At 45.2% G+C, this 27,293-nt stretch overlaps 2 protein-coding genes across 6 annotated transcripts in view; both read right to left on the bottom strand.

The window, feature by feature from the left end:
- The window catches only part of KNDC1 (kinase non-catalytic C-lobe domain containing 1), a 1,149,158-nt gene that overhangs the window by 633,613 nt on the left and 488,252 nt on the right, over positions 1–27,293 (bottom strand). The gene's annotated exons all lie outside the window — the stretch shown is intronic.
- LOC137420699 (uncharacterized) overlaps positions 1–27,293 on the bottom strand; it is an 85,076-nt gene that overhangs the window by 57,397 nt on the left and 386 nt on the right. For all 3 annotated transcript variants that reach the window (XR_010983181.2, XM_068105978.2, XM_068105979.2), the window contains exon 2: positions 618–679. Coding sequence is in view for 1 of the 3 variants with exons in the window: in XM_068105978.2 (XP_067962079.2) it covers positions 618–679 (62 nt within the window). In the remaining 2 variants the exon portion in view is untranslated. The remainder of the gene's footprint in view (positions 1–617; positions 680–27,293) is intronic.

The raw sequence follows: 27,293 nt of genomic DNA, 5'->3' as shown, positions 1-27,293 counted from the left end.
ATTTGACATAATTAGCAAAAACGGATTGACAACGCCACCAGGACAATGCAAAAATAAATGAGAATCAAACTCAGACGTTTCCATCAATAGCAAACAAATCCTTAGGCCTTCAGAAATTATTAAATTGCATTAGCACATGTGTGGCTTTGACTCCCTTCCACCCCCACCTCCCACCTCCAAGCTCATCCTTTCCACCTGCTACAAAAATGCCATTTTTGGCCTCTACGTATCGCATTCCTTTTGATGTCAGTTTTATCCATATGCGGTTAAAAGTGTTATTTCAAAAAAAACAAAAAGTATTGAAAGTATAAGATTATTAGACAATCAAGAACCACTACCACCATGAATGAAAGCTGTATGGCATGACATATTTGGCATTTTCAGCTGCAACTTTAAAATGTTTTTCAAACAGCGAAAAATAGATCAAAACTATTTCAGTTTAAAATCAATACTGCCCTGGAATTCGTCTAATAATGTAATCATTAAACAACGACTAATAAAATTAACTGTCTGCATGACTAACTTGCCAATCTAAGCCGTGCAGTGCAACTGAAAGCAGCAGGCCTGAGAAAAAAGCTGCAGGTGCTGATTGTATGGGTCCAAGGTAATGTTCGTACCGGATATCCAGGCTGATATCAGACAGTTGGTTGCGCAGTACTTCCAAATCCAATGGGTTCACCTGCAGTTTGCAAGAAAAGGTTATATTATGCACAATTAATTTTTCCAATTCACAAATATAATATCAAAACCAAATCCCCCGTCCACCCTTTTCAAGTATCCACAATATGACAAGCAGCAATATATAAAACATAGGGGAAATACCCCTGGCGCTCACCTGGTAGAATAAACAGTATACTGCACTGACTGAAGGTATTTTAAACCAATTTCAATGGTTGCTAGACAGGGCAGCATGTAGAATCACACTAACATAATCATAAGACTTTAAACTAACAAAAAAATACCTATTTTGGGGGGGCAGTCCACCCCCACCGCCCCCCCCCCCAGCCTCCCACCCAGTGTACCCCCTCAGACCTCAATTTTTCCAATGCCTTGAAAAACATTGGTACATCACAAATGATGAAGGTTGTGGTGAAGTTTCAGCAAAATTGTGTGTGTATGTTCTGAGAAAAAAGCAAATACCTATTTTGGGGGGCAAGTCCCCCATAGACCACCTTAGACCCCGATTTTTTAAATGTCAGGAACAAACTTCGGTACAACACGGGTGATGATGGTTGTGGTCAAGTTTCATTGAAATAGCGTGTGTAGTTTCAGAGGAAAAAGCAAATTCCTATTTTTTGGGGAGGGGGAAGGGGTGCGGGGGGGGGGGGGGGTGTCAAACCTGGATCCACTTTGACCCCAGTCAACCCCCTTCCACCCCGATTTTTTTAAATGCCATGAACAAACTTTAGTCACAACACAACAAATATCATTTGTGCCAAATTTGGTCGCAATCCCATCAGCGGTTTCAGAGAAGAAGTTTCAAGGGTTTACGGACAGACGGACAGACGGACAGACGACGCGCCATCGCATAAGCTCCCTTCGCATAAACTTCGTTCCAGGTGAGATAATAAGGAAAATAAAATAATGATTGAAATAAAAGTACAAAGTCGATTTTTAACAGACTATTTAGTTTGGCTTGAAAAGTTCCAAGGCAATCAAAAACTCAGATAAATTGGGCTACAAAAATAAAAGAATGGAACTCTGTACTCGTTCGTTACAGCAAAGTTATCAGTAAATTGTAGAGCTGAGCAAAGTTCTCTACGGCATTTGGACAACATGGCACTTCTGTAACGGCCACAACTATTCCCACCTTCTTGGCAGGGCCAGTGCCAGCAATTCTGGAGTAAGTTTTTATGCCTCCGCTGATGAAGTGACCAGAAGCTTTATGTTTGCTGGTTGTCTGGCCATCCGTCCGTGATAGGGTTTCGTTACCGCGATGACATAAGAACGGCTGAATGGATCTCAGTAAAACTTGGTAGAAGAATGTAAAATGATGTAAAAATGAAGTGATTCGATTATGGGGTCAAAAGGTTAAAGGTCCCGTTAGGTAAAAATTTTGTTACCATGCTAACATGTGAACCAGTGATGGGATTTTGACCAAACTTGGTACAAGTATGTATAATGATGTAATAATGTGGGCAAAGGCATTATTAGTTGACGTCACGACATCAAATGGTCTAGTTTTTTTTGTTCTGTAACCAGCTGGCCGAGCCTGACTGAGTGAACGTAGCAGGAATTTGTTCAGGGTGCTGGCAATAACTAGCCTCTTTGTGAAATTGCTGCCGTTCCACCAACGAACGGTGCTAGCAGACGGGCCCTCTGCTTAACAGGCTTCCCATGGAAGGTGCATACATTGATGCATCGCCCTCCATGTAAAACACCAAGAGGGTAACCGTTTGTAGCTAGGCTGAGAGTAAAACAGGCCAGACAGCTCAAAAATGAGTTTGCATACCTTAAATGCATAAAGGGATGCACTCACTTAAAGTTTAAGCCATCCTGCCAGCCCTTTCAAGAACATGGCATGCTGCAAAAATATTTCTGGAAACCAGCTGTTTCACGTTGTAGTGACATTCAGTCCGTTTTGGTTAAAAAAAAAAATCTTCAAGCTTGTGAAACAGCTGCCAAATGGTACAAAGATGACGAAGAGTAATACAGAGCATCTTCAAATATCCCTCCAAAAATACTGCACACACCCTTTATATTTATAAATGCTATGTACACTCAGCTAATGAAGGCCGATTTTGGGGGTATGCAGCAAGCAATTCCTCAAAACTTGGCAGAAAGGTTTTAATTTGTGCTGACGAGGTGGCAGCAGAACCACCTTACTGATCAAAGGTGTAAAATTACTTTGCACATGTTGTGCAATACAGTGATGATCGACTATAGCGGAAGCCCATGGTTAAAAAACAAAAAAAAAAAAACAAAACAAAACAAAGGAAGCCTTTTATTATGGATTGAAAGAGCTCAAATTTGAAAATAAACAAGTACAAAAAGTTTTAATTAAAACAAAAGCCGCGTCGATGTTACACAATGCCTAGATGCAGCTGTGCCTATAACGTCGATGTTATAGGTACAGGACATTCCTATTGATTCGATTACTTGATGTTATTTTTGTGCAAAGTGAAAATATATCTCGGCAATTTCCCGTGTGTGGCGACGAATTTTTAATATATCTCGGCATTTTCCCGTCTGTTATTTCAGGCGGTGTATGACTGACCATGCCGCGATTAAAAAAAAAATATCTCGGCAATTTCCCGTGTGTGGCGACACGTGAACGAAGCTATGCTCCTCTCTCCACATTATTGTGACAACGTATAAATTAAATATTTCATCGTGACGATTGTCATCAAATGGACGAATTTTTAATATATCTCGGCATTTTCCCGTCTGTTATTTCGGGCGGTGTATGACTGACCATGCCGCGATTTAAAAAAAAAAAATCTCAATGGACTTGAAGTTACAGGCCTTTGAGAATTCATTTCGTTCTATAAAGGGCAACTTTCATCGGATTTTCTTCCCGTTTTTTTTCAACCGAGTCTAAAACGATGTTAGCGACTGAAAAATGAAATGATATATCGAATTTGATTTGAAATAAAACCGTGTGAGAGAGGAAGACAACACGGGCCTACAAAACAGGCCTCAAAACTATGCGAGTTAATAAAATGGTGGATATTTGTTGATATGAAGCCTCTCCCAGAATGGGCGGAGCTATGGTTCCCAGAATGGGTGGAGCTTTGAGGTTTTATCTTCTCTGCAAGAAGAAGAAGAAGAAGAACAACAACAACAACAACAACAACAACAACAACAGCAGAGGGCACTCTATGAGCAGCGTCTGCGACGCGGCTAAAAATCATATTAACAGCAAAGATATTGCAGGACATCCTCGAATCATATTGGTACCTCAGTTCATTATAAACAACAAGCGTTACACCTAGGTCCCCCGTCGGTGAAGTGATGCGAGTTGACAAAGTGGAAGACGCAGAAAACATGCTATGATATGATATTTTGCTCACAAGGTTCAGACATACATGGTGGCGGCCATCTTGGATTTTGACGTGGCGACCCAATTTTCTATGGCGTTCTTCCTTATGCCGAGATACACCCACACACCAGATTAGAAGTTGGTACTTCGCTTATTTTTCAAGATATTTCGCTCACAAGGTTCAGACATATATATGGTGGTGGCCATCTTGGATTTTGACGTGGCGACCCAATTTTCTATAGCGTTCTTCCTTATGCCGAGATACACCCACACACCAAATTAGAAGTTGGTACTTTGCTTATTTTTCAAGATATTCATCTCACAAGGTTCAGACATACATGGCGGCGGCCATCTTGGATTTTGAAGTTGGCGACTCAATTTTCAATAGCCTTCTTCCTGATGCCGAGATACACCCACACACCAGATTAGAAGTTGGTACTTCGCTTATTTTTCAAGATATTCAGCTCACAAGGTTCAGACATACATGGCATCAGACATACATGGCGGTGGCCATCTTGGATTTTGACGTGGGTTGCACCCACACACCAAATTCGAATGCGGTCCTTCGCTTACGCACGCACGCACGCACGCCCACACGCACGCACGCACGCACACACGCACGGACGGACGGACGGACGGACACACGGACGGAGGGGAAAACCATAGTCCCCCTTTCGCTCCGCTGTGCGACGGGGGACAATGAAAGTACCAATCCTGGGTTCATATTGGTACCATAGTTCATTTTACCCAATTAAAGTACCGATCCAGGGTTCGAATTGTTGTCCCCCGTCGCACAGCGGAGCGAAAGGGGGACTATGGTTTTCCCCTCCGTCCGTGTGTCAGTCCGGCCGTCCGTGCGTGTTTGCGTGCGGGCGTGCGTGCGGGCGTGTGTGCGTGCATAAGCGAAGGACCGCATTCGTATTTGGTGTGTGGGTACAACCCACGTCAAAATCCAAGATGGCCGCCGCCATGTATGTCTGATGCCATGTATGTCTGAACCTTGAGATGAATATCTTGAAAAATAAGCGAAGTACCAACTTCTAATCTGGTGTGTGGGTGTATCTCGGCACAAGCAAGAACGCTGTTTAAAATTGGGTCGCCACGTCAAAATCCAAGATGGCCGCCGCCATGTATGTCTGAACCTTGTGAGATGAATATCTTGAAAAATAAGCGAAGTACCAACTTCTAATTTGGTGTGTGGGTGTATCTCGGCATAAGGAAGAACGCTATTGTAAATTGGGTTGCCACGTCAAAATCCAAGATGGCCGCCACCATATATATGTCTGAACCTTGTGAGCAAAATATCTCGAAAAATAAGCGAAGTACCAACTTCAAATCTGGTGTGTGGGTGTATCCAGGCATAAGGAAGAACGCTATTGAAAATTGGGTCGCCACGTCAAAATCCAAGATGGCCGCCGCCATGTATGTCTGAACCTTGTGAGATGAATATCTTGAAAAATAAGCGAAGTATCAACTTCTAATCTGGTGTGTGGGTGTATCTAGGCATAAGGAAGAACGCTATTGAAAATTGGGTCGCCACGTCAAAATCCAAGATGGCCGCCTCCATGTATGTCTGAACCTTGTGAGCGATATATCATATCATAGCATGTTTTCTGCGTCTTCCACTTTGTCAACTCACATCACTTCACCGACGGGGGACCTAGGCGTAACGCTTGTTCCACTTCATATTGGTACCTTAGTTCATTTTACACAATGAAAGTACCGCTCCTCGGTTCATACTGACGCCTTAGTTCATTTTACACAATTAAAGTACCGATCATCGGTTCATTTTTTTTTTAGTTAGTTCTTACCTTAGTTCATTAGTTCTTAGAACCTTAGTTCATTTTACAGTGCAGTCGTGAGATACGATTCCCCAAATCCCTCGGACAAAGACTTTATAATCATTAATGATGGGTTTTCTTGGGTGGTTCCTGGTCGAGTTTTTAAAGAGAAAATAGTCGGAAACAGTTGGCTGCCTCTATCCCACCAAAAATAACCTGTGTAGCATTTGGAGTAAAAACGTGTTTACTGCTTTTGCGGTTGTATAATACATCAATCATGGTAGTTATATAGCTCAGATAGATTCCAAATGCACTTCATAACAGAGGCCTGCCTGAAGACTGAGGCCCATACCTTTAAAAATACCCATGACACAATCTTTACAAAGCTTGGCAGTCTTCATACAAGTGTTTAACTGACAAATTTGAATGCAGCAGAACATTGAGTCACGTGATCCAACTGCCATTCTGCCGTCTAACACACAGCGTTACTTTTTTTTTTTTTTTTTTTTTTTTACAAGATCTAAGGCTCGTAATGGAGCACACACACACACACACACACACACACACACACACACACACACACACACACACACACACACACACACACACACACACACACACACACACGGTTACACTGTTACACTTACACTTTACCATTCGCCAAATTGAGGCAGTATTAGAATTTTCCCATACGTTTTGATTAATTTGAAGCAACCTTTCCTTAATAATTATAAATTTCCCGTCAGTTTAGGTTAATTTGAAGCAACCTTTATTCAATATTTTTTTTTCCTCCGAGGAGCATTTTTGTGTAGTGTCTTATACACCGCCTCATCAACATGTTACATTAGTTATTTGTGACTGTTTGTGGTCTTCATGACGTCCTTAAAATCAATAGCTTTCCTGTTTAGAACAATTTAAAAATTTTGTTCGACTGGCAGGAAGGAAGACAGAGGAAAAAAAAAAAGGCGCGCGGGGTGCATGCGCGAGCAGGACGAGATCCGTACAATTTGCCAATTTCAGAGCCAAAGTACTGCCAACTACAGGTCCGATTTCCGATTTTCCATGTTCCGATTAGTGTTCAAAATATATGATTAAATTGAAATGAAGTAGTTCCTCAATCATAAACTGACATCTGTAGACAGACAGACACAAACAAAGACAGAGGCAATGACTTAACTCAGCTTTCACTTTGTGCACGTGGGATAATAAAGGTACCAAGTCCAATTTAACAGATTATTTACTTTGGCTTGAAAAGATACAAGACAATCAAAATGTCTGATAAATTTGAATGTAGAAAAAAAATGGAATTCTTAACTTATTCGTTACAGCAAAATTATCAGTAAATCCTAGAGCTGAGCAAAGTTCTCTGCCACTTAAATAGCTGAGCAAAGTTTTCTGACAAGATTCCTAACTTTTGCGAAGATTCCTTCATATACTGTATGACCAAATGCACGGTCCAGCAAGAAAAATATGGTTGCAAATCTTTGTGATGATATGATCAAAGAAACAGATTCTGATGTGCCATACTTCTGTTACAGTGTGTCAGCGCTGCCAAAGCAGTTTCTTGTCAAAGGTTATGCCAGGTGGTTTGCCATTGCTTGCCAGCAGTCGTCAACAAACAACAACAGGCATTTTAAGGCCATTTTCCCTGCAAAAGTGGGGGTTAGCCTTGCGGTCCCCATGACAATCTTCTCCATTTTGCCCTATTTTCTGTATCTCCCCTTGTCAACCCCCTTGCCCGCATTTCTTCTTCGACCATCTTTAGCCAAGTCTTTCTCGTTCTTCCCCGTCCTCCACTTCCTTCTACATTCATTTCCATCACTCTTCTCAACCGGTCACTTTCATCCTTCCTCAACACATGACAAAACCATCTCAAACTGTTTCTCTTCACAGCATCCATCACAGGCTCTATTCCCATCGTCTTTCGCAATTCATCATTTAGCTTTCTCTCTCTCAACGATACTCCACACATCCACCGAACCATTCGCATTTCCACCCTTTCCAGCCTTCGTTGCTGCTCTACGTTCATTACCCATGTCTCGCTCCCATAAATCATAACACTTCTCACCCATGCAGCATACACCTTCCTGAAACTTCTTCCATGCAGATCTCACTCTCGCAACCATTGCCGAGTCTGATCCACCTTCTCCATTCAGCATGTCTCTTAGGTAACAAAATGTTTTCACACCTTCCAGCTTCACGCCGTCTCCAAGATCCAACTCAACATTTCCTCCATCTGCAGGTCCCTCTGTGCACACCTTACACTTGAATGTAGCTGCCACACTGGTTAATGACCCTCTCAAACCACTACATTTTTGATGAACCCACTCAGCGCACATTGTACATTGAATGGAATTCACTCCAACACCCTTCCTGCACACAGCACATGACCACTTCCCAGTTCTTTCCACCTCATCACATGCTTTACCACTTGCCATTACCTTCGTTTTTCCGATATTCACCTTTAGACCTGTTACAAGTCTCCATACATTCCTTCCACTTGTTCATCTTCTCCTTCAGTCCATCCATACTTTCTGCAATCAACACCAGATCATCTGCATACAACAACTCCCATGGTAAACCCTCCTTTACGTTCCGAGCCAGCACCTCCATCACAGCTACAAATAGTAGTGGACTTAGTACCGACCCCTGATGCACTCCCACCTTCACCTCAAACTCACCACTGTTCGCATCCTTCGTCCTTACAGCTGTGCGCGCTCTTTTGTACATTGCCATCACTACTCTGATCAACCATTCCTCCACTCCTAACTTCCTCAATGCCCATGTCACTACTTCACGTGGAACCCTATTGAATGCTTTCTCCAGATCAACAAACCTAAGAAACAACTTCTTCCTCTTCTCCATGTACTTCTCCTTCAACTGCCTCACAATAAAAAGCACGTCTGTCGTTCCTCTTCCTGGCATAAATACAAACTGCATTTCGTCAATCGTCACTTTCATCCTTATCCTCCTCTCCAACACCCTTTCCAATACCTTCATTCCATGCTCCAATAACTTTATCGCTCGATACAAGCCACAGTCCAGAGGGTCACCTTTCCCCTTGTATAGAGGGACGAGGCTACTCAGTTCCCAATCCACTGGAATGCGGCCTTCTTTCACCACCAGATTGGAGATCTCTGTCATTCTCTTCACACCCCAATTTCCCGGTCATTTTTTCCCGCTGTCTGTCATTTCCAGCAGTCGTCATCGGGCAGAAATTTAGAACATGTTAATGGTGCCGGCGATAGCTCACCTCCTTTTCACGAAAGGCACTGCATAATATTTAATGTCCATCAACTAATACCGGCAGATTTAATATCAATCCATGGGACGGCCCACACATTAAACACCAGGGTAACAGTTTATAACTGGGTCGGAATTCAAAACCAGGCTAGACAGCTGAGAGGCAAGTGTGCGTACCTCTAGAGTCTAGTCTAGATCAACCTGCCAGTCCCAAGGAAACACAAGAATAACTAGAACAATGTGACTGTGTCGCCAAAAGGCCTCCTCATCGTCCCACAACAGGTAGATGCCATCACTTTGCATATGTATGGGTAGGGGATCACGTTTGTGAAGTTTCGTGTTGATCAGCTAAGGTTCGTTTTTCTATCAAAGATGGCTGCCAAACCACGTAACCTATGACATCATCATTTTCAAACTATATGCAACAGTGCTGTTCGATGATATTTGTGAAATTTCGCATCGATAGGGTGAGCGGTTTCAGAGATATAATTATTTAATATTTTGCTTCAATCCAATATGGCTGCCAAACCATGTGACCTAAGATGTCATAAATGTAATATTTCAATACAAATGGGTCATATATCATGTTCATGCAATTTCAGATTTTTAGGATAAGGAATTCGATTAAAACATTTTTGGCTGGTATACCACATCACCTATGATATCATTATCATGCTTTTGTTCCCCAGTGGGAGTACTTGACAATGTTCCAAGTTTCCAATTTTTCCTTTCAGCAGTTTCTGAGAAATTGTTTTTTAATTATTTGCTTTTAATCCAAGATGGCTGCCATACCACATGACATATGACGTCACAATTATCATAAAAACATTCTGCATGGGTGTCACTTCTACCCTGAAAGTTTTGTTTCAATCGGACAAAGGGATGCTGAGAAAAACGAGGTTTAGCCCGTACGGATGGACAGCCCAAAAACATAATGCCTCCGGCGACTTTGTCGGTGGAGGCATAGAAAGTCAGCCCCTGCCGTGGTTTTAGTAATTTTGCTGTACAGAGTTAAAGGCTGTCAGTCGGCCATCTTTGGTCGGATGACAAAACAAAATCTGCATATGTATACTCATGTATTGTCTTTGTGCCAAGTTTGAAGAAAATCTATCAATGCATGTCCGATAAATGGATGGGGACAGGTTCAAGTCACAAAATGGCCCCTAGTCAGCCAACTTGGATCTGATCTCAAAAAAAAGAACGCACATATGTAAGCAATCATTCATTATCTGTGTGCCAAGTTTGAACAAGATCGGTATATGCATGTACAATAAATGGTTGAGAACATGTTCATGGGTTGTTTTTTTTGGGGGTTTTTTACAACTTATATGGTCGCCCGTCGGCCATATTTGATCGCACCATGAACCAAAATGATGTGCATTTGTTTACAGTCATGTATTGTCTTTGTGTCCAGTATGAACAAAATTGATCCATACATCTCCGAGAATTGGTTGCGGATGCACGGACAGACGAAACTTAATTCATGAGCCCCCGTTTGGGACAAAGTCCAACAGGGGCTAATTAATAGATTTGTGTACAAGATCGAGGCTCGTGAAAGAGCTAACATTAATCACACAAAAAGTCAAACCGACACACAAAACACAAAAAACAAGGGGAGCGGCAGACAAGATGGGGAGAGAGGGGGAAGGAGACAAACACAACATTTGAGAGCAGGGACATCCGGAGGACTTGGGGGGGAGGTGGGAGAGGTATAAAACATATTGTTGTGGATATGAGAATGTTGTTTTTTTTTATTGTGTGTAATGAATTGTGGTAAAATGTCACCCTCCTTCCTGCAATTGTTGTTGTATAAAGATCAAAGGGCGTTCCCGTAGTTAATTCCATAAAGCATACACGAAGGACACCATATATCCCTGTTCAGTAGTTATATCCTTATTATGTGTATTAGGGTAAGGCCTTGTCTTCCATTAACGTAATACTCCATTGCACTGAATTACATAAGATAGATCCCCTTTCAATTCCCTCAAAGCCTCCATTACCAACTGTATTCCCCTTTTTGCACCCTTTGCCGACTGAATTGGGCGGTTTGCTGCAATTGCCGCCATTGAACATGTGCTCGGGTCGGGGAAGAAAGGCGTGTCCCCACCTCGTCATAGAGGGGAGGAGTGAGTCAGCCCCAATCAACCAACCAAGAACAAGGGGTTGGACTTGGAGAGGGTGTGGAGAGAAACATTGAGGAGGTTCGCGAAGGTTCAGGGGCGTGGCATATATAACCCGCAGAAGACGCCCCCACCTCAGACAAGTCCTGGCAAAGCACGAGACGTCCCCACAGCGGCACGAGCAGACGATTGAGGCAGCAGATGAGTTCGGAGAAGTGCGAGAGAAGCGCGGGGAAGCCTTGACAGAAGTGCGAAACAAGAAGCGTGGGGAAGCCTTTGACAGAAGTGCGAAGTAAGAAGTGCAACGAAAGAGTTGCGCCCCACCAGTAGTTTTGGCTCCACCAGCAGTGTTGGCTCCACCAGCAGCTTTGGCTCCACAAGCAGTGTTGACTCCACCAGGCAGTTTCAACCCGTTACCCCGCGGGAACCAGATTGCGGTGGCATCGGTGGCCGTCGAGGTCCAGCCCGACGTCCCGTGCGGGATCAAGCCCGAACCATCTGCCCCAGCTGAACCTTCCCATTCCTCCTTCCAGCATTCATTCCTGCCATTCCATCCTTCTTGTGTACGTGAGTTTGTTTTGTTTGTCTTGTCCCAGGGAATAAGTTAAGCTTGTATAGTTAAGCTAGTATTTTCACTGTGTCACCTGCTTTTTCCATTTTCCCTGTATATAACCTTGACTGCTCCTTTTGCTTTAGTGTGTGTAAATAATAAATCCTGTTATTCTTCTGTACGTCTTCTTCTTCCTCTTTACATTCGGTCGCTTTAGAGGTTTCCATATTGAATATCTGTGGCGCGATTTTGGCCAAAGTCCAGGAATCGGGTTAGTCGGGGTAACTGTTAGGGCCGCGGCGCCATCCGCTCGGCAAAACAACATCCTATCCGCGGTCCGTAACAATATGAACACTGCAAGGACTCTGGGGTGAATTACCGGGGGTAGAAAAGATCAAGGTTTTGGATGGGGGAAGATAAGAGATGGTGGTGAACAGCTGTTTTAAAGACCTGGAGGGAGGAGTGGGATTGAAGGGAGTGGGGGAGTTTGTTCCAGAGGCGGAAGAAAAGGGGAATGAAAGAGTGAAGGTGAGCAGAGAGCCTAGATTTTGGCAGTTTAACCATAAGAGGGTTGCAGGCAGATCTTGTGCGACCTGAAGTAATATTGGGGGGACAGAACACAGAGAGAGCTGGGGGAGCAAGGCCGGAGAGGAGTCGGTAGAAGACATAAAGACCACCTACCTGCCTGCAATGAGTGAGAGAAAGGCCCTCAGAGTTAGCTTCATAGCAGGAGATTCCAATGATTCTGAAAGCTTTGGCCTCAACAGCGTGAAGCCGAGCTAGGTGTGAGGCAGGAGCACCAGCCCAGAGGGGGGAACAGTATTCCATTGAGCTGCGGATGAAAGCCTTGTATGTGGTGAGGAGCTCAGGTGTGCCAGGGAAGGACTTCGCACGACGGAGGATGCCCAGTCGGCGACTGGCTTTGGAGAAGAAAAAAAAAGCCAGCTTGGAAATGTGGTTTTCCCAAGAAAGATCATGGCAGATAGTGAGACCCAAAAGCTTGAGCGACAGAACTTCTTGGAGAGGATTGTTGAGAAAGTAGATGGGAGGGTTTTCCAGCCGGTCCTTTCGGAGAGACATTGTAAGAGTGTGAGATTTGTCAGGATTGAAAGACATGTTCCACTTGTTTGACCAGTCTGTGATTTTGTCCAGGTCTGCAGAGAGTGAGGAGGCTGCAGACTGCCGATCTTAGGGATGAGGAATGGAGCGGCAGATAGTGGAGTCATCAGCAAAGAGATAGAGAGGATTTTCCAGAGAGTCGGAGAGATCATTGATGAAGACCAGAAATAGCACAGGGCCCAGAACACTACCTTGGGGAACTCCAGCCAGAACAGGAAGGGGAGATGAGAGAAATCCATTCAGGGCCACACGTTGCCTACGACCAGAGAGGAAGTCCGCAAGCCATGAGTGGAGATTTCCATGAATACCATAGGAGGTGAGTTTGGTGAGCAGAGCTGGGTGCCAGACCGTATCGAAGGCACGTGATATGTCAAGTGAGACAGCTCTGATTTCCTGTTTGGCATTGAGGACCTCCATCCATTGTTGAGACAGCAGAAGCAACATGTCCAGAGTAGAATGACCTGGTCTGAATCCAAATTGATGATCAGAGATCAAGCCATTGGAGAAGAGGAAGGATTTGATATCCGAAGCAATGATGGATTCCATGACTTTGCTGATAATTGGGAGCAGGCTGATTGGTCTGTAGTTGCAAGGATCTGTTTTTGCACCTTTTTTGTGTAAAGCTGTAATGTTTGCTGATTTCCAAGATGCTGGCAGATGACCTTGAGCAAAAGAGAGGGTGAAAAGAACAGAGAGAGGGTGAGATAGAGCGGCAGAGCAGGATTTTAGGACCCGTGGGCTGATGCCATCTGGTCCAGTTGCAGAATCAGAGTCGAGGTTTGATAAAAACTTCTCCACCTTGTCAGGAGAGAAGGACACAGAGTCCAGGAGCAGTTGGGTTCGACTGGGAAAGGTGGGAACAGAGAGAGATGGGTTTGGGACATAAGATTTTGAGGCAAACACAGAGTTGAGGCATTCGGCTTTGTCACGTGCGGTGTCAACTGTGTAGCCATTTGAGGTAAGGGAGGGGATGGAGGGGGAACAAACACCAGAAACGGATTTGACCAGACGCCACCAGGATTTGGAGGAAGGAGACATATTAGTTAGGAACTACTACTGGTTCCTTACCTTTGTTCTTCTTTGTTAGCCAGGCCAACACTTGTCAACATTACCTGCTGCCCTTCACTGACTGTATGCTGCTGTGGGCCATGTCCTGCAGAAATACTCATTCCACTACTCCGAGTTTTAAGCACCCACCAAAGTGTATATGTGCACATCCAAAACGAATCATTCGTATGATTGTGGAGGAACTGGTTCATCCATTACACCCACAGATGAGGTCTGATTACCCCAGAATTATCTACATTCAAACATTATGTTCACAATTTTTCAGCAGCTCTCTTCTACAGTTATGAAGCATGCATGCGGAAAGACCACCCGGAGAGGGGCACAATCATGATAAAGATACATGGAACAATGCGTACATAATTTGTTATCTGGAGAGATAATGTCTGCTAACAGAAGCGTCTCAAGATGTTTAGTCATAAAGAAAATATTCTTATAATCACACCATCACTGGAGCAGGACTAAGTTTTTAAAAAGGGAAAGCAAGAAGGAGAGGCAAATGATAAGATACCTGTTCTTGTTCCATTGCCAACAGGAAAAATCCTGAAAACTTAAACTTTCAAGAACATAGACACTGCTTTCATTGACTTAACCACTTGAACTATCCCAATAAAGTCTCAGAAAGAAAGTAAAGCCCGACGCCAGACATAATTAGCAAATTAGTCAAAAGGAATTCACAACATTTTAGTAGCATGTGTATTGCATCATAACATGGCGTGCACAGGATTGGAGAGGGGGATAGGAGGAGGGATGTGGTCGAGAGTTGGGTCAAAGTTGAAAATCAATAAATACCTTTGGGTTGGTCTGTTGGTATTCCTGTCATCACAGTACTGTACCTGTCATAATACCCGTCATCACAGTACTCGACAGAAGCTCATGATGCTAAGACCACAAGTTCAAATCCCATATACAACCTGTGTACGTCTCATGTCAACTAATGTCCTTTCAATTCATGTAAAAGTAAAATTCCAATGACTTTATCCTGCCTGTGATGTATACAAGTTTCGTAAAATCCTACTTGTATTCCATTATGCTCACATTTAACAACCTCTAAGACAAGAGAGTAATAATCCATTCTTGGGCCCCAGTTGATTGTTTTTTTTTTAATCCTCCCAAAAACAATATCAAGATACCTACCGAGCACAGGTATGAGATGTGATCTAAAACTAAGTAGAATTGATGCAAATGTTGTTTTCCCCTCGTTTTAACTGTCCAAGTGGAGCGAGCACAAGGACATTTCTAGCAGAAACATCACAATCCGATTATTGTAGTTGATAACGGATTTGAGACCTCTGGATCAGAGGCGGCGTTAGGGGTGTGCATCCCGTGCAATTGCTTGGGGGCCCCAGCGAACAAGCCCCCAAGAGGTTGGGGTCTCACTTTGCCGACTAAACATATCAACGTGGTGAACGATAAACACAGCGCAAAGCAAATGCTCCATCTCAAGGAAAGAAAGATGTGTTCCATTACCAAGCAGCTTGGAGAGCGCTCACCAAGTTCCTTAAGCACTCAAGGTTACACTCCAATGAAATGGTTGATAAGGAACCACTGGCTTGGTAAACGATAGCAAGCCGATTGGTAATGGGCAAGTTTGTTTTTTGGTGAGCTTTTTGCGCAAGTTTGTTCATGGCAGGCAGTGTCGGGTGAGATTAGGTGGTTACCGTTATTTTAATCACATAAAATAATTTGAAATATATCTACGGGAGCGGTCAGGGACGATCACGTTGTTCTTTTCATTACTGCCAATTATTGTTTATACGATTATTAATATTATTATTTTGCAATGATGAAATGTTAATATTATAATTATGCTATTATCAATATTCTTGTTGTTACTTTTGTCATTTGATGTGCATTGGAAAAATGCCATGATAAGGTGGAACGACACTCAAGCTGCTATATATACACCTTACCAAGGGGGGGGGGGGGGGGAGGGGCAATAAAACTTGGGAATTCCTCCGGATTTTTTGCAGTTAAGTGAAGTCGAAAGCAACAAAGGCTAAGCGAGTGTGAAAATAATAGTCCTCTTACTGATGGTAAAGCATCACTTGTAGTACCCTCTGCCACCACCACCGGGAGTGGCACTACACAGTACACATTTACAAAGATACAATAATTTGCGTCGCTCCACCTTCAGAACTCCATGTGAGGGGCAATTAAGTCGCTACAACCTTTGCCACATGATCCATAGTCCCCCTGGCAAGTTTAGTTGGTTGAGATTGCACAAGTAATGACCGAATACATCGACATCAGATAGACACACTGTTGACGGACACCAAATTGAGTATTTTAGTGTGATGAGAGATTAACAGGGCTCACATGGCCATTGCGTTTTGCATGGGGCCCCCAAATGCCTAATGCCACCCTTGCTCTGAATGACAGTGGCGTGTTGCATAGAATCCCAAAACTGTCTTTGTGTGCAAGCATGCAGAAGAGCAATCTTACATCCCTCCAATTCAGTTCTTCCATCTCAAATTGAAATATGGAGGTTCAATGCAACTGTAGGTCACAGAAACCTGTTTATCTTCAGTTACTGAGCTGCCAGGTGGGACAGGAAATACATTTATCTCATAAATATTGAAACAGTACTGTCGTGAGGCCGCCTTTGATTAAAATCAGGTGGTCACGGAAGCCGATCGTGAAGGCCTTAGCTCTCGAGGCGAAACTCAATGGCGGACTCCAAAAACAAAAGCTACACCAAAGTGCGCGGGATGGAGGGGGGCGCGAGACCCCTGCAGTCTTACCTGTTAAATCAACCACACGGAAACTGCGTTCAGATATACATACAGAAAATAATATAAGGGTTTATTCACAAGGATGGTGGGACAGGAAAAGCATGCGCCGGTAATAAATATCCTAATCGGGACGTCCCCACACACAGATTTCGGATACGAGACGGGGGAATATGAATTAAGGAAAAGAACACATTGTGTAATTGTGAAATGTGGTGTGAGCTTATCTGTCCTGTCGTCTTGCGTCTCCAAGCTCCCCCCCCCCGCACACCACGAGGTCCCACGCTCCAAGCTCCAATCGGTCGCACACCACGAGGTCCGTGCACCACTCCAAGCTCCAGAAGAACCGATCGCACATGAGGCCCCAAAGCACCGCTCCAAGCACCACACAGATGGCGAGCCAAGACCACCAGGACCTCTCAAGACCAAGAGGAAAAACGCAGAGAGCACAAGACAGCCAGGGAAGGACGTGCGCAAGAGAGTTCGAGCTGCCAGAGGAAGCTGCGCAAGCAAGAAGAGCCGGATGTGCAAGACGGAAAATGTCGTTCGGCGTGCCCTCATATCACCTGGGCGGTGACGTCAGCCTTGGCGCGCCACCCAATCAGTGCCCTCCAGCGAACCTCCTAGCGCCTTCCCTCCAATCACAGGCCCCTGTGGCATGGTCACGCGATGTTGCTAGGCTAGTTCGTGATGCGACCGGCGGCAGCCATCATCGGTGGTGTCCTGGCCTGGTTTCCTGTCCGTTTTCTTCCAAAGTCCTCGTCATGGAAGGGAATTTATTTAATGTTGCGCTAAGGGCCTGTCTAAGTGTCTATGTTGGTGTGCATTACCATAAGGGACAAAGGTTTGATTACCAGGTGTGACACACAGGGGTTTATCTTTCATCCCTACACTATCTAACACCCCAACATCCTGGTATGTTCACAAGCAGACATCTTAACCCGACAACCCGGACTAACATAGAACTTATTACAAGGTAGATTCCCTATCGCGACAGACGAAGCATGTTACCTATTCAGATCTACCTGACTAGATATTGCTTTAGCCTACCGACATAACAGCACTATAAGAGAGATTTTTGCCTGTTGCCATTTTTATTAGCGATGACAAAATCTTTGCCAAACTTTCAGAGGTTCATCAGTGAGCGCCAACGAGTATTTTAGGCCAAAAGAAAATGTAATTTTGAAAAGAAAAAAAAAGAAAAAAAAAATTGCACACAAGGCCCCAAAGCACCGCTCCAAGCACCACACAGATGGCGAGCCAAGACCACCAGGACCTCTCAAGACCAAGAGGAAAAACGCAGAGAGCACAAGACAGCCAGGGAAGGGGGGGGGGGGGATTTCTTTTTAATCGCTCTTTCCTGGCTAAGCGATGCGTCTGCACCTATGTGAAATCTCCAACTACCCCCTCCTCACACAATCCTCCCATCTCAACCACGATCTTACTCTTTTCCTCCAACCTCGTTCCCTCAACCTATCTGCTCCCTTTGCCATTCTCTCTTCCCCCATTTACACAAAATATTCAGCCCATCTCAGCTCATCCATGACCTCATTACATGATGACCCATGACCTCATTCCTTAGTGGGTGTAGGGAAGAGTTTTAGGCCCACACAAAGAAACAGAAAACTAGAACAGCACTCAGTAGAGAGCATACCTCCACCTGGTTGGCCATATCACTCAATGGTGAAGAATGACTTTAAAAATTCTACTTGCTGGATCCGGATCCAGATCTTCACCAAAATTTAAATCGATTCTTCCTCATCACACACACATGTCCAACAAGTTTCGTCCAAATCCATCCTAACTTTTTGAGATATCTTGCAATGTATAGTTTTTGGCCCTATCTCGTGAAGAATCACTTAAAATATTTAATATTTTTCATATCCGAATCCATATTCAGATCTTCACCAAAATAGAAACGAATCGTCCTTGTCAGACACCCAACTGGTCCACCAAATTTCGTCCAAATCCGTCCACAACTAAAATATCCTGCTCTGCATCGTTTTTGGCCCCATCTCCCAATGATGAAGAATCACTTAAAAAATTATAGTAGCCGGATCCGAATCCGGATCTTCACCAAAATCTAATTATTTCGTCCTTGTCACATACGCTACATCTCTGCCAAATTTCGTCCGAATCCGTCCACAACATTTTGAGATATTTTGTTGACAGACAAACAGACAGGGGTGAAAACATAACCTCCATCCACCTTTGGTGGCAGAGATTTTTAAAAATGTAGTATACATTTTTGATTTCTTCAAAATGCCAATACGATTAGAACAGCAGCGAGAAAACCCGATACCCCTGCTGGTAATAAATAAATTTATATAAATTATTAAAGTACTGTATTATTATTTAGGCATGCGCTTGTTGTGGTAACTCGTGACGTGCTGAATTTTTTCCAGGATTTTCGAGATGAGACATAGCATTGACAAAATCAACGCCACTCAAGCTAATGTCCTTATCGATGATGTCGCGAAGGGTTGTGTAAGGGGGTTCTTCGGGGTTCTTCGGACCATGCCTACAGAGTAGAACTTTCTTTGCAAGTTCTTCATGTCGCATCACATGACCAGCAAGGCGAAGGCGGCGTTCCCTCACAATAGCAGAGATGTGAGGTAAAGAACCATACAGATCCATGCTGGCGATATGGTCTTGCCAAGAAACGTTCAGGACTTTACAAAGCATTCGGGTGTAGGTACCATCCAGTGATTTCTCTAATGTTTGGGACAAGGTCCAGGATTTACACCCATAATGAAGGATCAACTGAACCGTAGCTTTGAATACCCATAACTCACTCTGGCTGCGAACTGGAGATCTCCAAACTTTATGGAAGGCGTAAACTGCTGCCAAAGCCTGAGCTTTTCTGCATTCCAAATCTGCTCAGTGTTGGTATAGGAGCCGAGGTACCAGTAGTTGAAGCAATTCACTATCAGACTTCCGGCAATCTTGTGAGATTGAGAAAGGCAACATCCATCATTATTTACTTTTAATGGTGTGTATATGTGCATCAGAAGATAATTGGTTCCAGCTCAATTATTGGCACAATGAGACTGATCATGGTCACTTGAGAGTTGCAATTCCACAGGAGTTCCACATAGATTGGGAGTTGTACTTGAGTGATAAAGATGGGCCATGCAACGTAGCCGTTTCGATATGGGTTTCTCTGAAATCAGCGTTGGAATTATAGGGGAGGAGAAAGCATTAACTATTCCACTGTTTTGATGAGGTAATAAAGAAATATGTAATGATCAATGTGGGAAGGCCCAATTGCTTTTACGAGCAAAGGGGTCCTTATAACCTCCTGCGGACACACACACACACACACACAACTTCAACTAGAACGGGCACTCGGTAGAGCGCATACCTTCGCTGCAGCTACTTTTGTTGCCAAAATAAAAGACTACAAGATCTGTGTAGCAAAGCCACACCTACGTTGTCATGCGGGAAGATTTGTTTCAAATTAAACCATTCTATCCCGCCAAAAGTTTGATATTGTAATCACATCCATGTGGTGGTACTTGATAACATTTGGACTCTATGTGCTGCGAAGTGCTGCAAAAATCCTCTTCTTCAGTCGCTCATAACTTTGAGTGAAATACGATCGAGTTAAAAATAGTCAGAATTTGAGCAAATCTGTTTCATTCGTTTGTTAATATGCCTCATCTCTTGACAAATCTGCAATTATAATTTTTTTTGAGGTTGAAATGATCGCGGGAGATTGCGTTATAGTGATGACGTCCTGGATGGACATCTTCTTCTTCAGTCGCGCATAACTTTGAGTGAAATACGATCGAGTTAAAAATAGTCAGAATTTGAGCAAATCTGTTTCATTCGTTTGTTAATATGCCTCATCTATTGTCAAATCTGCAATTATAATTTTTTTTGAGGTTGAAATGATCGCGGGAGATCGCGTTATAGTGATGACGTCCTGGATGGACATCTTCTTCTTCAGTCGCTCATAACTTTGAGTGAAATACGATCGAGTTAAAAATAGTCAGAATTTGAGCAAATCTGTTTCCCAAAATCTAATCAAATGTGTCCCGTATAATAACCAATCATCCCACCAAATTTCATGCAATTCGGTTGAATACTTTTTGAGTTATGCGATTAACATACACACACACAGACATACAAATAAATACACAGCGATCAAAACATAACCTTCCGCTTTTGCGAAGGTAACTATGTCGGAGAGGACATAGTTGGAGTTGTGGGGGAGTGTTGAGAACTTTCAGTGGGGGTGGGGGGGGGGGGAAGAGAGTACGGGAGGGTGGGAGTAGAAGAGTTGAGGTAGGGGAGGAGAGTTGAAGGCTTGGAGTGGTGAGGGGATTGACACTTTAGGGTTAGGATGGGGGAGGTTGAGGACATGGGGTCTGGGTTTGTGAGGGGGGGGGGGGGGGAAGAGTTAAGGAGTTGAGGTGGGGCAGGGGTTTTGAAGGCCTGGGGTGGGGAGGAGATTGACGCTTCAGGGTTGGGAGGAGGGAGATTGAGAACAAAAGGGGAGAGGGGGATGATGAGGACTTGAAGCACCATTTTACATTACGTCAATGCTCCACGGGTCCCTGCAAGTATAGCGCACACACACACACACACACACACACACACACATGGTAGACAATGATTACCTTAGAGCCAGGTAGAATTGTGTAGGTAGTGTGCTCCAACCCTCGTGAAGAAGAAGAAACCTCATGTATCATAAGTCGGAAATTCATTTAGACATGTAAGCGCGTATCTTCGTTTCCATCACGAGGGGTGGGGGTATGGGTAATTAATCCCCTGTATGTAATGGCCTCTGTAATTAGTCCCCTACCGGTGTACACCGGAGGGGACTATAGGTTTGCACTCCATCCCTCCGTCTGTCCGTCAGTCCATCAGTCCGTCCGTCAGTCCGTCAGTCCATCAGTCAGTCAGTCAGTCAGTCAGTCAGTCAGTCCGTCAGTCCGTCAGTCCGTCAGTCAGTCCGTCAGTCAGTCCGTCAGTCCGTCCGTCAGTCCGTCCGTCCGTCAGTCCGTCCGTCAGTCAGTCCGTCAGTCAGTCAGTCAGTCAGTCCGTCAGTCAGTCAGTCAGTCAGTCCGTCCGTCCGTCATGCAAAGAACAGTTTTCCGGACTTTTTTTCTAAACTCTTAATGCTAATGATTTCAAACTTGGTACATGGTTTCCTCATGATAAGTTACAGATCAAGTTCGAACTTCACAACGTTTCGATCATTTTTGACAAAGTTATGGCACTTTGAACTTTGGTAATTTCCCCAACAGTTTTCCGGACGACAGACTGCCAGTAGGGGACATGTATTGCAGCGCAATACACAGAATGCTTGTTTTTCCTCTGTTCCTTATGACAACGCAGCACACACACAAGCAAGACCTGCCTGCGGTGAGAGAGTGAAAGTGATGGCCTTTCACTCTCTCACCACAGGCAGGTTGGTCTTTCTGTCTTCTACCGACTCATCTCTGGCCTAGCTCCCCCAGCTCTCTCTGTGCTCTGTCCCCCAAATATGCCGGAAGGTCTCACAACATCTGCCAGCAACCCTCTTATGGTTAAACTGCCAAAATCAAGACTCTCTATTCACCTTCACTCTCTCATTCCTCTTTTCTCCCGCCTCTGGAACAAACACCCTCACTCTCTTCAATCCCACTCCTCCCTCCAGCTCTTTAAAACAGCTGTCCACCACCATCTCTTATCTCCCCCCATCCAAAACCTTGATCTTTTCTACCCCCGTTAATTCACCCCAGATTCACTTTTTTGAAATACCGACTTTTTTCCTGCAAGTCCTACCAGTGTCCACGTGTTTTATTTTCTTTTCCCTTCCTGCTTTTCCCCAGCCTGCCTCCTGTTTGGGGAGCGTCGTCCACCAGACAGGGGGCAGCCTCGCACTCCCCTCAGCTACCCGTCACTCCCTCCCATCCCCCTCGCCCCCTTGTCACCCCGAGTGTTGTCCTCCACCCTCCCTAGAACCCCGGCATGGCGAGAAGGCACCATAATTGTGTCCAGTTTCGGTTTTTAAAGGATGGTGTTCCAGCTAGTGATAAATTCGGTCAGGATGTTTTGTTGGGTGTGCTGGGGTTCAAGGCTGCTGACTTTTTCTGCCTGATCTCTCTCGCCCGTGGGTTTGACGTGTCCTTCCAGACGGGACAGGGACTTGCCGAGTTCTGGCGCCGGTGGGCTACCGCTCAGTCTGCTGGGACATTGGGCGGTCGAGGCTCTCTCAAAACCCCAGTAGAGAGTCGTGACCATCCGCCTGTACAACAAAAGCGTGAGCGACTGATGAAAAAGTTTGGCTCAGTCGATACCCTGACATCCGTGGCCAAGTACGGCTCGTCCAGAATGGCCTCGGTGTTTGGACCAGGACTCGGCAGTACCGGGTCAAGCTGCGGATGAGAGAGGATGGCACGATCACCCACATCCCTTATGGGATTGTGGTTGGGATGGACCGAGGCCAAGTATTTTACGCGGGGAGCCAAAATTATGCTGCCGATGCGGTCAACTCGGCCACTTGATTACTGGGTGTACAGTGAATGTCTGCACGCAATGTGGTGAGTTGGGACATTTGAGGGAGCGCTGCACCCAAGTGGTGCGGTGCAACCTGTGTGGTGCGTCAGTACCACGGTCCGGAGGATCGCTATTTTTGAAGAACTATGCAATTTCGAATGGGATGGCTGCCTGTTGCAGGAATGCCATATTCCACACGGTGAGTATTAATACCTCCGTGCAAATTGGCAGTACGGAGAGTCGTATTGGTCCAGAAGCAATACCAATATGGCGGCAGGATTAGGGTTCCTTATTAAGAGCCTGAATGTCGAGGTCCTTAGTCTAGAAGAAATTATTCTGGGGCGATTGACCTCCCTCAGGGTGGTTGTGTCGTCGACCCCACTGACCTTTGTCAATGTGTATGCCCCTCAGACAGTGGGGGAAAGAGTGGAGCTTCTGTGCCAGTTGGGGCCCCTCCTTTCCACCTCTGGCCCCGTGATTGTTGGGGGAGATTTGAATACAAGTTTGGACAGATTGCCCCAAGACTCATCGGTGCGGTCTCTTAAAGGGCTTGTTCAGGATTTTAGGTTGAGGGGCACGGGTGCGAGAAGGAATGATGTCACCCGGACCGATGCGGCTGGTACCAGACGGGCTAGGATCGATTACTTCTGTGTGACACCAAATTTTGGTGACCCGTACCTGGTACTTCATGCGGTGGCATTTTCAGACCACTGTCGTCTGTCTCTGGGTATTGAATTAGATGGGGTGCGTCCCCGGCGCTCTGAACTCTGGAAGCTTAACTGTTGCCTTTTGCAGGATGACAGTTTAGTGCGTCCCTACATTCGGAAGTACAGAGATTGGGAAACAGTCAGGTGCCTCTTCCCTACCTCAGCAGCTTGATGGGGCGAAGTGAAACTTAGGATCGTAGCGTTTTTCCGTACGGCCGGGCAAATGATGGCCGCGGGGAAGCGAGGGCGTTTGAAGCGCATGCAGGCGTACCTCCAGCGCTTGCATCAGTTGGCAGTTGTCACGGGTCCTGGATCACCTGCGCCAAAGGGAGGTGCGTATCCTTTGTGGAAGCCCTCTCACAGAACATACCGCGAGAAAGGTTTGGGAGAACGTTTTGGCTCCATGTCTCTCCAATGACCAGAAGGACGTTGCATGGCAAGCTGCCCACGAGTGTCTTCCGGTCCGGGTGTTTCGGTTCCAGAGGGACCTGAACGTGTCTGTCCAGTGTCCCCGACTCTGATACACAGGGGACGAAACAGTCAGGCATGTACTGTGGGACTGCCCTGTCGCCGAGGGGGTCTGGTCGCTCGCGGCTGGCCTCCTCGAACGCTATGTGCCTTGGCTAGTGATGATTAGACGTGAGGTCTTTGTGTTCAACGGGCTCTTACCACAACCAGTGCCTTGCCGCAAGTGGAAGCAGGCCTGGAGAATAGTCTGCATCGTCAAGACTGTCTTGTGGCGAGCGAGAACCAGAGGTTTCCATACCAGGTAATGGTTGGATCCTGGGCATATATGGGGCATGGCTCTGTCCTGCCTCCGTAGGTATAGGCTGGGCAACGGGGCAGGGTGCTGGCCGTAACGATGCGTCAGGTGTGTCGTAAAGCCCTCCCTGGAGCTGAGAATATGGCCGGGCTTTTCTGTGGTGAAGGGAGGGGGGGAGGGTGGGGTCCCACTGAAGGTTCAATCCAAATGTGCGGGTAGCAGTCATGTGCAGCCGTAGTCCCTGACCGAGCTTGCCGCCCGGGCTTGGAAAGGTGGAAAAGTCGGGGGTGCTCCAGCAGGCGGGCTTGCGGGCCCTGTCGGGCTGTGATTCTCATTGGGACACTCACGCCTCGGGGGCAGCTCAGGGAGACGGTGCCTTCCTTGTGGTGCCTCTTCTGGGTAGGCCCTCCCTGGCGCGGCCTGGGGAGGGCTGGGGCAGTAGGGTTTCCTTTTGTTTGATCTTGATTTTGCCTTGGTTTGGTTTTTATTTTCTGTCATTATTATTTCCAGTGGTGGATCGAGTCCTCAAAGCGTTTTGTGACTGCATGTTCCCGGCCGCGGTTCGCAGCCGGTTGTCGATTTCGGTATTTAAAGGAAAAAAGGCCTCTCAATTCTTGTTGTTTCAAGGTGTCCTTTTCTTGGTTGTTTTGAGGGGGTGGGAGGGGGGATAGGGTCTTCTTTCCTTTCTCCCTTCCCTTTGGTTAGAGTTAGGTGTCTGTTGCCTTGGGGTGGGGGATAGTTTTGGAGGTTTGGGGAAAGGGATTAATGATTTTTGGTTTAACGAATTTGGTTTGGTTTCGATCTTTGTATTTGAACTTTGTTTTCTTGATAGATTGTCTGATCTTTGCTTTCTGATTCATTTGTTTTCTCTTCGATTTCTGATTTATCGTTCGATTGTGTGGCTTTCGATTGAGTAGTTTTTACCTTTTTTTAGTAATAAAAAAGGCTTCGGCCATTAAGCCTGCAGTTATCTGGACGTTCGGGTGTTCGCTTGTCCTATCACCTCCACCATACTGAACATATATTGATTGTCTTGTTCGATGCTGTGTGTTGCGACCTGGGAGAGAGGGTCCTTTCTACATACGGCTAACTGATGTTCATGTAGCCTTGTTTTTAATATTTTAGAAGTCTCTCCAATGTAGTGAGCTGCGCAGTTGCTGTAATTTATTTTATAGATGACCGATGATTTGTCCTCCCGATCCAATCTGTCTTTTGGTTGCATAATCCTGCGTTGAATGGTAGCCTCAGGTCGATGTGCAATCCCAACTTCAAACGGGGCCAGCAGGTGAGCAGTAACTTCTGATAAGTTTGTCACGTATGGGAGGGCAAGCCAAAACATTGGTTTTTGGTCATGTATTGAGGAAGGATGAAAGTGACTGGTTGAGAAGAGTGATAGAAGTTAATGTAGAAGGAAGTAGAGGACGGGGAAGACCGAGAAAGACTTGGCTAAAGATGGTGGAAGAAGAAATGCGGGCAAGGGGGTTAACAAGGAGAGATGCAGAAAATAGGGCAAAATGGAGAAGATTGTCATGGGGACCGCAAGGCTAACCCCCGCTCTAGCAGGGAACATGGCCTTAAAATGCATGTTGTTGTGTGGGTCCACCATTTACCCTCCTCTGCATACACTTGTTTACAAACTATTGGGGGTAACCATTTGAACGGAATAACCTTTGTAGAAAGTCATTAACCAGTGTGGCAGCTTCATTCAAATGTCAGGTGTGCACAGAGGGAGCTGCAGATGGAGGAAATGTTGAGTTGGATCTTGGAGACGGCGTGAAGCTGGAAGGTGTGAAAACATTTTGCTACCTCGGAGACATGCTGAATGGAGAAGGTGGATCAGACTCGGCAACGGTTGCTCGAGTGAGATGTGCATGGAAGAAGTTTCGGGAACTGAGTGGCGTGCTGATGAGGAGGGGAGTGTCGTTGAAGCTGAAGGGAAAGGTGTATGCTGCATGTGTGAGAAGTGTTATGATTTATGGGAGCGAGACATGGGTAATGAGCATAGAGCAGCAACGAAGGTTGGAAAGGGTGGAAATGCGAATGGTTCGATGGATGTGTGGAGTATCGTTGAGAGAGAGAGGAAGACAAATGATGAATTGCGAAAAATGATGGGAATAGAGCCTGTGATTGATGCTGTGAAGAGGAACAGGTTGAGATGGTTTGGTCATGTGTTGAGGAAGGATGAAAGTGACTAGTTGAGAAGAGTGATGGAAATGAATGTAGAAGGAAGTAGAGGACGGGGAAGACCGAGAAAGACTTGGCTAAAGATGGTGGAAGAAGAAATGCGGGCAAGGGGGTTAACAAGGAGAGATGCAGAAAATAGGGCAAGATGGAGAAGATCGTCATGGGGACCACAAGGCTAACCCCCGCTCTAGCAGGGAAAATGGCCTTAAAATGCATGTTGTTGTTGTTGTTGTTGTTGGTGAGGTGTTTCAATTATGTGGTGCTGAGGTCAAGTATTTAATATACTCGTACAATAGTACGGATATCAGTGCAGTGTCTGTCACATCACTGAACTACTCCCCCCAACTTTTGTGAAATCGTCCCAAACTTAATCTGCAGTTACCCCACCTGTGTGTGTGTGCTGGAGGATTTCTTTTTGAACCAGTTTTTAAATTTTGTTCAACCTAAATCTTCAACTTAAATTGCTTATAAAATTAAATATCACGAATATTACAAATAAATTTGTGCAAAATAATTGTTTGTATTATGATTGGTGTTATGGTGTAAATCATGACAACA

This window comes from Myxine glutinosa, chromosome 2 (assembly GCF_964187855.1).
Source record: "Myxine glutinosa chromosome 2, kmMyxGlut1.1, whole genome shotgun sequence".
In the NCBI taxonomy this organism is placed as follows: domain Eukaryota; kingdom Metazoa; phylum Chordata; class Myxini; order Myxiniformes; family Myxinidae; genus Myxine; species Myxine glutinosa.
Note: the sequence above shows the minus strand (reverse complement) of the source record. Positions and strands in the feature narration are given on the sequence as shown.